This window comes from Asterias amurensis, chromosome 9, assembly GCF_032118995.1.
Source record: "Asterias amurensis chromosome 9, ASM3211899v1".
In the NCBI taxonomy this organism is placed as follows: domain Eukaryota; kingdom Metazoa; phylum Echinodermata; class Asteroidea; order Forcipulatida; family Asteriidae; genus Asterias; species Asterias amurensis.
This window is the reverse complement of record NC_092656.1, coordinates 8,328,536-8,339,733: the sequence shown is the minus strand read 5'-3', so window position 1 is coordinate 8,339,733 and position 11,198 is coordinate 8,328,536. Positions and strand designations below refer to the sequence as shown.

At 37.4% G+C, this 11,198-nt stretch overlaps 1 protein-coding gene across 1 annotated transcript in view; it reads right to left on the bottom strand.

Moving 5' to 3' along the window:
• Positions 1–2,813: 2,813 nt before the first annotated feature.
• LOC139941404 (alpha-N-acetylgalactosaminide alpha-2,6-sialyltransferase 2-like) overlaps positions 2,814–11,198 on the bottom strand; it is a 44,717-nt gene continuing 36,332 nt past the window's right edge. The window contains exons 9-10 of the mRNA XM_071937877.1: positions 10,914–11,004; positions 2,814–9,719 (exon numbers count right to left, since the gene is read on the bottom strand). Of these exons, the coding sequence (XP_071793978.1) occupies positions 9,552–9,719; positions 10,914–11,004 (259 nt within the window). The 3' untranslated portion in view covers positions 2,814–9,551. The remainder of the gene's footprint in view (positions 9,720–10,913; positions 11,005–11,198) is intronic.

The following is an 11,198-nucleotide window of genomic DNA, read 5'->3' as shown; positions in this document are numbered from 1 at the left end:
CCCGTCTCCGGCCATCAATGTGACGCAGGCAACTTCTCGTTTCATTGGTGAGCAACACAACATAACCTTTGCGACTTTTGAAAAGGGCAGTTTTTGTCTTCCATTTGAGCTCATTCACGGACATCTTTCATTTTTCAACAACACTTAGGAAACATGTCATAGAATGATTTCTTTATTAGTTGTATTGGTAAAATGTTTTACCTTACGATGTTATGACGAATTGTTGAGGGGGGGGGGACACTTACTTTTGTTGATGTGTTTAGTTCTGAGCAAGCGCACATTACCGAGAATTATGGCAAGTCTGCTGCCACCACGTGCTCTGCCAAGTCCCCCATTTGTGACAAACCAATTAATTATTAAGTGGACTTGTTTAGCCTTGCAATAAAAAAAATGTCACGTTCAAACGTTCAGGTTAAGGCCTACAATGTTTTAACTGTTGTGTGCTGGTAGTCTAATTATTACAATCTTTTTGCGGTTGGCCTTTGCAAGGTTTTCAGTAAACGATGGCTACCAACCATATAAAAACTGATCCATTGAACTGATTTATCCTGCGATGGAGTATGACTATCTGGAGGGGTGAAGACAATTCATAATTTCTTCAGACAGCTATACACAAGAGTTATAGGTATTTGTTTTACCTTTTCAAATTCATTCGTGCTCCTCACTATGCAGTGGTAAACATAAACTCCATTGTCTCTTATTGAACACGCAGCGGCCGTAGCCATCTTTGCTGGGCCGTCTGCTACAGCTCTGCTCCCCCCGGTGCTGGGTTCGTCTTCTCTGGTAACGGGAATAGCACGGAGTTAAGTAAAAAATAAAAAAAATGCCTGAGACTCAACACTGTGACGACTTGATTACCACACATTAACTTGCTAATAATACGATAAAGAATGTGGACAGCTTGGTTTCTATTTAACAGACATGAAGAGCAGTGGTGTTTTAGTTAAGAGCAAGTGTAAAGGGCCCTGTCACATGAGGCAACTTGTACAGGCAATTTGGGAAAGTACTGGGCCCAATTTCATAGAGCTGCTTAAGCAAAAATATTTGCTTATATAAGCAGAAATATCCTTGCTTAGTAAAATCAGAGTACCGGCCAAGACTCAACTCAATTGCTATGCTAAGTAAACAACAGCTAAATACCAGTCACAAGCAATGTATATGGCATGAAATTTTGTCCAGCAACATGTGTAAAATAAGCAAGCTATTTTCGTGCTTAAGCAATTTTTTTGCTTAAGCAGCTCTATGAAATTGGCCCCTGCAGTGCAAGCCACAAGACTTTGGTATGTAGCGCTGGAGTATTTGTTTTCAAACAGTGTCTATCGATCCCCGAGTTGATAGTGCGAACATTCAATCTGAATGCCTCGTGTGACATGGCACAGTTTGTGTGATCAACCACTGCGAACCACTGCACCCGTGTAACCCTACAATAGGCGTTTCGCCCAATGGCTGTTGTCAGAGCATTGCATTTTAGGTCGTAACCATAAGAAATACGGAATCGTCTCGTTTGCATAACAAAGAGCTTTAGGCATTCAATTTGGCAAAGTCTTGGGCTCAAAGAATGTTAGGAATTTTGAAGATGCATCAAACCCAGAGCAGAACAAAATAATGTTGCTTGATGCTGTTAAAAGCTTTGGTACTTGAAAGCAGTTTGACAACGCAATTTATTTATTTATTTATTTATTTTAAATCTTTAGACATACGCAACAGTTACAAGTTGTACAGGGGCTGTCAAGGTTAAAACAAAAGTAAACAAACTGTCATCAATAGATGTGTAAAACCAGACCCCTGCCAACGAGTAACGTAGTTTTCGAGAAAAAAAAAAGTAATTTTCCATGAATTTGATTTCGAGACCTCAGAATAAGATGTTGAGGTCACAAAATCAAGCATCTAAAGCACACATCTTCGTGTGACAAGTGTGTGTTTTTTCTTCCATTATTATCTCGCAACTTCGACGACCAATTGAGAAGACTGGTCTTTGACAATTACCAAAGGTGTCTTTCAAATAATGTACTCTTTCAAAGTAAGGAACGACTCCAGCATGTTTTTCTTTCTTTGCTGAGCCAAGTATTTTTTATTTAGCTATCAAAACTGTTGAAGGTATTGTTTTCCTGTGAAATGTGAAAAAAAAATTCCTCTGAAATGAAGTTAGGCCGTATCCGAATTGGTGGCTACGGCTGCGGCTACGACCGTTGCCAGGGGTGTTGCTAAGGGCGTCCTATACTTCAATGCATGACGACGCGGCGATCCAGCCGTAGCCGTCAACTTGGATACGGCCTAATAGCGAGGTTTAGCTACACGTCCGTTACGCGAGCAAATACGTGAACGTTCTGGTTGACGTCGCCACTTTGGGCTTATTTCATGCTCACGTATGACGTCTGCGCGCACGTACGTACACAACGTGAAAAATTGTAACTTCACGTGTGCTTAAAACGTGAGATTTCAGCGACATAATTTTTTGACATTCACGTTCACGTTGAACGTGCAGCTAAACCTCCCTTTTATAAAAAAAAACCTGCGTTCTCCTGACAACCTTAAAAAAAAAACTAAACGCTGATTTCGGTTGTTACTACCAAAAAAGTGTTGCATGGTTTTTCACTATTTCCCCCCGACTCACGCAAAGGAATATTTATTCCCCCAAATTGTTTATTACCGGTATTAGTCCAGAGACATGGGGCAGCAACTGAAAAAGCGTGCATGCTCCAATCAATATTTAGACCTAGTTTCACAGAGAGACAACAACGTTCAGTTAAATTAATGAACCATTTCATAATGTGAAGAAAGACCACAAAGCCAAGAAGATTTTTATAACGACACATTAACATTTATTGAAAAATATTTTCTCTAGAAAAATCACCTTTTAATTTAATCAGTACAATAGGACCCTTTAGGAATAATAAAGCATGTTAGTACTTCTTTGGAAATTGGTTTAGAAACTGCAATTTGTAATAATTTCATTCAAATATGTATAAAACAAACCTCAAACTCTGTAAAAGAACAAATAAAACATGTTATCAGAAAGCATCAGAACGATCACAAATCATTGTGACAAATCCATTATTCAAAAATCTGCACGTGACTGAAATTGCCTAAATGGTTGAAAATAACGTCATCGATCTGCTTAGACAGATGCTATTTTAAACAAATTCTGCTAAGCAAAGATAAGCAGGGCACAAGTAGCCAACGTAAATCATGGTCTTTTAACTGGTTACTATTTCTGGCAGGCAAAATTGGTCTTACATCTGATACCACCTAATAGATATATTCGCCTGCAAATGACAACGATTCCTTCTTTAGAGGCTACAATTACATGCGAAATTTAAAAAACAGCCGTCAACACCCCAAAAATATTTTCTATTAATTAATGTGAACCAATGTTGAATACATAAAATAGAACATGGATTTTTGTAACAAACTCCTTTGAATTGCCAACTTATTTATAAAGCATCACACGCCCATTATTTTCCATTCTTTTTGGAAACTGCGCCGCAGGCTGGGCTTGAACCCACCCCAGAATATTGAAAGTAAAGCACAGAACATCTACAGCCCCAAAACCCATCAACAAAAGGAACAAATCAAAACATAACAACTACCCAATCATATGAAGTAACTTTAAAAAAAACCAGTGAACTTGCGGGTACAATCTTGTACTAAATCTCTGTTGTTCTCCCACAAGTTTACAATAAAAATATTTATATATTTCCTATTTTTGTTCACACCATGAGAATCTTTAAACACAAATATGCATTAATGATGAAATTGTAAACAAAAATACGGTATGAGGGACTGTAATATTGAACTTTCGGATAAAATTTCGGATTTTCGGATCAAATTTACACTGTACAAAAATAACCGTAAAATTTGCGGTGCTGTATCCGGCAGCTAGAGTGCTAGGTAAAGAAATGGTAGTAAATTGCACGGTGGAAGTTGTGCAAATTACCCCTTTACAAAAGGCACAATTTACAAAATTTCCACAGTTAAGTTTACAGTCATTTAACAGGGACCCTAGCTGTCAGGTAAAGGACCGTAAATTTTAAGGTGATTATTTTACAGTGTACTTCTGTGCCGTTATTTGTAGGTGTTGTAAAATTAAATGTTGTAAAAGTAAATAATATAGCATTCTGAACGTAAACATGTTGTTTTCTCAGCAAACTCAGCTTGAATCAACTATACAAGGAAACAAAAGCAACAGTAATTTTAAGGGGAAAACAAGGTGTTCATAATATGGAAGAAATGTATGTTTGGATGTGAGTTGTATCAATCCAAATCCCCCCCCCAAAAAAAAAAAAGAAAAAGAAAAAAAAATGCGTACAAGCAGCAGCAGTTTTCACAACAATGCATAAAGGATCTGGGTACTTTTTGTAACACAAAACACAATGTCCACAGATTTACATTAAACTTACACCGTTTGAAGATAATGATAGTAGAAAGCGTACCTTAAAATATTAGTTGCTGGGGTGCTGTTGTTTTTGAGAAACGAGTAAAACAATATCATGAAAATACGTTTTTACATGCTAAACAATTTTCGTCTCAAGATCACCGAGACGAAAATTATTTTCATGACATTATTTTACTCATTTCTCAAAAACTACAGCACCTCAGCGAATAATATTTTCAGAGAAGCTTTCTACCATCATTATTTTTAAATTGTGTAAGTTTAGTGTAAATCTGTGGACATTTTTTGTCCTATACAAAGTACATAGACCTTTAAGCTGCGCCTTATTGCTAAGAGACTAACAAAACAAAAAACCCAGTTAGAGGAGTTCCGTCAAGATTTGCTTTACGTTTATCGACCAACAGTCTAATTATATTGTTTTAAGAATATTCAACCTTGTCTTGATTCCTAGAGAGTCAGCCTATTGATTCCTTGTGTAACGGTTTATGAGACACAGATAGAATCGAATAATAAGTATTATCCTTCAACCAATCAATGCTAAACATCTCTATGAAATCCTGTAGCGGAAATAGTTCACCCTCGGCTTTACTATAAAGACAAAGTTGTAAGTCATGCAAACTATCTGGAATAAACGAATTCTACTTTTTTGCAAATATTGCACATTTCTTCATATACAGTGGTATGCCAAGTCAACGTAAAAGATGTATATTGACTCAAATCATCTGACGTCATCACCCACAAACACACCTTGTTCGGGTGCGTTCGACTAGCTTCCCCGGGTCGACCCCGATTGCCCCCGCGGTACGTTCGAACAGCTTTGACGTCATTCAAATGCCGCACTCCAAGTGCCCTGCTTGTGGAGTGGGTCACTTTGGGGCTGGCCCCAGGTGCATGACGTCACCACGAGAGGCTGGGTGATCATTCGATTAGCTCTTGTGAGGGGCTCACCCGAATGAGCACCGCGGGGTCGACACAAGGAAGCTTATAATAATCAAACGCACCCATTTCCCTCGGTTTACACGCAGTGGTGTGAGGCAGGCACCACTTTGACCAATTGCGTCATTGCAAGGGGCTCTGTAGCATTACCCAATACCAAGCGACAGGGAGTGCCACATTTTTATATATAACACATTTCAAAAACACATTAAAACAGCAATAACAACAACATCCTCAAAACACAATAGAACTTTATCATGCTGCCTCCGTCTTGGTCATGTTCCTTGTATCGAATAACAATAGCGAATGCTAATAATCATTTTGCAAATAGGAACCAGACTATTTTGTTCTTCCAGCCTCGATTTGGTAACATTGATATCAATGGGAGATATTCAAGATGGCTGCACCGTGATAAAGGTCTATTGAGATAATTGATATAGTCAACTCATGTGAGGAGTACCTTCCTTCAGCCATGGTTGGTGTAATCCCAATTTTAACAAGGTATTTCAAAAACCTACTTAAGCAAAAACAAGTGATTAACGAGTTCATTTGCTGGTTAAGCGTAAAGCAAAACAAAAACAGCGTAAATTGGCTACTAAATTTGGCTACTAAGCAAGGATTATTTGCGTTCTGTTAAATAATTTGTGAACTTTTTAACAGCACCTTCAGGACCATTCCCTCTCGAAACAGGTGGAGTGAAAATCTAATCAGTGTGTAAAGCGACAAATAAGCCACAATTATTCAGTCCGAATCATCAACTATCTTAAAAACAAGTAACCAATCTTTATAATTCTTATACCCACTTTGTCAAGATGTTCAAATTCTGGCTGCCACAATGCGCCTTATACAAGGATGCGGCTCCACAACGTTGTAGCCGTATACTTGGCTAAAATACAGCGAGTAACATTAGCCTCCCAAATGACAGTTAGGTTTCTTTTCTACTCAACAATTTTTCTTCTCCATATTCCAGACAAGTTTTTAACACTTAAAGACACTGGACACTATTGGTAACTGTCAAAGACTAGTCTTAACAGTTGGTGTATCTTAACATAATTATGCATAAAATAACAAACATGTGAAAATTTGACCTCAATCGGTCGTCGAAGTTGCGAGATAATAATGAAGAACCCTTGTCACACGAAGTTGTGTGCTTTCAGATGCTTGATTTCAATACCTCTTTCTCGAAAACTACATTACTTCAGAGGGAGCCGTTTCTCATGCTCACATTGTTTATACTATCAACCTCTCCCCATTACTCGTAATCAAGAAGGGTTTTATGATAATAATTCGTTTGAGTAATTACCAATAGAGTCCACTGCCTTTAAGATGTCGAGATGTTCAAATTCTGGCTGCCACAATGCGTCTTATACAAGGATGCGGCTCCACAACGTTGTAGCCGCATCCTTGGCTAAAAAAAACTTCTCAGCTGCAGCGAGTAATATTAGGAAGATTAGCCTCCAAAATTACTCTAAGTTTCCTTCTACTCTTCCAATATTCCAGACACATCTTAACACTTAATAAATTCATCAGTACCAAAACCAATATGGGACTTTCGGGACGCTTGGTGGCAGCAGACTTACCAGGTAAAATCCATTGTTCCTGGTAATGTGCGCATGCTCAGAACTACGTAAACATAGGTAAGTCTGCTGCCACCTAGCGTTCCAAAGTCTCCTTCGAGCTAAATAATTAAAACGTTTTACTTTCTTAATACACTTTGTACTCCGTAATTTGTATAAATTCATCTGCTCTATACATACCCATTTCATGGTAGATTCTAAAAACTAGGGGCTTAGAGCCCGGACAAATTAAATTAAACATAATCAACAGATAAATATTTACAACGGTACACTACATGTACACCACAACTTTAGATGATCGATGGGGGAAACCTTCCCGTCTGATTCCCACAAGCCAGTTTCAGATATGGTGAACACAGCACTATTGCACCATTTGGGTTTGGGTAAGTCTGTCTTTGTACACCAACACCAGTGCACTATCCACCATATCTCAAAAAGGCTTGTTTTTGCATCCCTGTGTCGATTTGTATATTTAAAGATGTTTATAGGTCTGACAATGTAGTTTTTTAATAAAATCGAGAAAAATTGCTTTCATTTTAAGGAATTGAAAACCAAAAAAATGCAATGATAGCCTAAGCGGTAGTTGTCGGGAAAAAATCGTCAAGAATAAATATGAAACAAAAATTATAATATTAATTTGCGAAAAACGGAAACCCAAAGGTCTTTCCGGAACATCCGTCCTTTAAAAATAATTGTGTGAGGACATTTTGTTATCTCTGGTTTCCATTATAGGTAGAGAATAATGTCATGTCCAAAATAGGAGGAATCACCAAAACTATAATATAGAAACTTTTGTTTGCCAATTTGTTGGGTAACTCATATTAACTTAAAGGCAAAGAATACCTTTCGTTCTTGTCACCATTCTATTGTTTAAATCCTACATAAATACAGATGTATACAATAAATCTCCGGTTTTGAAATAATTGCTGAACATCTTGAGCGGTCATGTCCACGCAAAAAGAATAATCCGTATGCACAATCTGAGAAACCTTTTATACAGAAACTTCTCTCAGATTGGATCGATTATTGAATCTCCCTCTATCTCTAACAACCCACATGCGCCATTCCGTTCCAGTGAATTGTTTCTCAAATTGGTATACATTATCAACAGTTGCAGTTCTCTTGACCAAGTAAGTTTGTTGTTATTAATTTTTGGAATAGTAATACCCTGCCTTGAAATATTGACTATCATGGCCGTCCTTACCATCCTTGCAAGCCCAAACAAAATTGAATTTCCTTTACAAGTCGAAGTAAAACATCTGGCAACGAGAAATTGTGGATCATTTTTCAACACTAGTTTGTTCATACAATATTTACACACGATACATATAGTACTGTACAATATTCGACTAGAACGTCTTTGGTAGAAGTAAGAAAAGGCACAACGTTAAAGCTTATGGAGAAATTTCTGAATTTCTGACGGTACTGATAACAAGGGCTTAAGAGTACTGTTTGACCCTGTGACCTACTCTGATCACAGCTCGTGACCTTTCTAATGACTCTGTAACGTCAGGCCACTAACTATTTTTTGCATTTATACCATCAGTCAATTTGGTTGGTAAGTTGTTTGCAACTGCTAATTATTTGTTCTGACCTCGTATAATAATAACACAAAATAGAGTTGTACTGGTACTTGTTAACAAGTCATTATCTTTGGCAACGTGCGATCACAGTTCAATTAAATCGACGAGTTAGTACTTTCATAAATGAAAAGGTTTTTTGTTTCCATGAAATGTGAACGAATTTTAAACTAGTCCTAAAGAATTATTATTATTACTTTTTGCAGCACTGTATACTTAGTACTTTCCACAGTTGTTCTGTGTGTGGACAAAATCTACAGGCAAAACACTCGGATGTGAGTTTCGTTGAAAATTACATTCTATTTAGTCTAATACAAATAAACATACACATGATTTATACCACATGTATATGTATATTTGGAAGAAGAACATGACAGTAGCGTTGAGTAATCCCGATCCTTTTTACCAAAAAGTAAAATATATGAAGCTTCAAGAAGTAGGGAACTTGAACTTGCAGGTTTTCATTTTAATGGACTAGAAATTGAGGGGTTTAATTCACACACACATACATGCATCCTGTGACAGGCGATTCTGTCCATCCATATGGCGAATTGTGCACAAACTTCTTCTGAAAGCGCCCTCTTGTGAAATTTCCTCCTTCAGCCCATGTTAATTTCCCATATGGGAAACTTTAACGTACTTTAACGAAAGGACAATTGAGAAGGACGAACGGTTCGACTGAATTGACATTTCAACAAATTGTTAAAGATGCCGCACAAACTTGGTTCTTATGTTCAGAACCCAAATCTCCAACTGGTTTATATCTAACATCCAACTCATAGTACCACAGTCCTCTTTTGAATCTTTGATGTTGCTGTAGATAATGGTGTTTCCATTGTTAGAGAGGCAAGTGCCTTCTCCTATGTGCATCTCATGTTGCCTCTCTTGTCAGGTACAACAGAACTTCAGCCCGAAATAAGTCTTAGGATAATGTATCTTAATTGAAAACAAGCACCAAAGAAGTGACACATCTCTGCATTTTAGCAGCCGATCTAAGTCGATCAGTTGGTTTTTGGCACACCGGCATTTTTGAGTTGTCCATATCAAGCTTGGGAAATTCCTTCGTCAGTTCCTGATGTACATGTTGATTATACCCAGGTCGTTAAGACGTTTCCACAAGGCGTTCTCTGCATTATTGTCGTGATTGGCGTAGAAAACATGGCGGACGAAGCTCTTGTCGTAGTAGTGTTCTGAGAAGGTGGTGTAGCTACCACCAAAGCCGTATACATTGACCTGAACAGATGAAGACGAAACAAAATATCAGTATAAGGCCACTGGACACGTTTGGAAATTGTCAAAGACAAGTATTCTCACTTGGTGTATCCCAACATATGCATAAAACAACAAACCTTAAAACAATTTTGTGTGTTTTCTGAATGCATAATAAAAGGCTGGAGTCTTTTATTATTTGAATGATAAATTACCTCTTTCTCAAAAACTTTGCTACTTCAGAGGGAGCCGTTTCTCGCAATGTTTTATACTATCTTCAACTGTCCCTTGCTTGTTACTAAGTTTTTATGCTAATATTTATTTTGAGTTCATACCAATAGTGTCAACTGCCTTAAACTTTATTGACCTATGAACCTCAACCTTTTACACCATTAATATGCACAGTAAGTTGTCAACAGAGGGGGCTATACAGATTTATTTACAAGCATACAGCAGGGGGCACTAATTACAAGAGCAGGGGCAATAGGTTCCATGGTCGCCTTGATGTCTTGCAGACATGCAGACCGATTGCCTTGGATCCAAGGAACACGTTGCCTTGGATCGGTCAAGTTGGTCTTTGAAAAGCGTTTGTTACAAAATGCATATGGGTAGAAAGATGCTGTAAAAGTAGAATACAATGATCCACACAAACATGACTCGAAATTGCATGGTTTTCCTTTTACCTCGTCGACTAACACGGTCGGCCATTTATGGGAGTCAAATTTTTGCCATAAATGGCCGACCGTGTTAGTTCGCAAAGTAAAAGGAAAACCACGTAATTTCGAGGCAAACTTGTGTGGATCATTGTATTCTACTTTTAAAACATCTTTCCAACCATATGCATTTTGTAACAAACGGTTACAAACCCTTTTTTTATAGACCAAGTCGTCCGATCCAAGGCAACGTGTTCCTTTAAAAGTAAATAAAACCAATAATTCATAAATAGATGGATACATCATTTATTTATAAATTATTGGTTTTAGTGCTGGTTGATTGTTTGTTGTTTTGATTGTTTGTAATACTTTATCATTATCTATTGTGTGTTTTAACTGTTTAACCTTTAGCTCTTTTTAAGGAAATTTTTATACTGTACATGTTCTAGTGCAATTCAACTATATCGGTTGTCATACTGTTCATTCCTTTGTAATGTTTTTATGAAGAAAAAAAAAATATATATATATATATATATATATATATATATATATATCATCTACCTACCTCATCACACGTGTGCAGAGCAAGAAGAAGCATAATTGCTCCTGTTGTAGGTCTATGGACAGACTTGTGTTGAGCTGTGGAGTTAACCCAACTGGGACATAAAACAAATATATAAAACAATTAAACTTAAAATACAGAAGAGTTTCTTCGGTTTTCGCCCCCAGCCCCTTCTTAAGGCAGTAATTATTATCATGAATAATGAAGTTGAATGTTTCGGCAACACACAACATTACACTGATCTTCTGTCGGTATCCGCAACAAAAAAAGAAAATTAAACAGTGATTT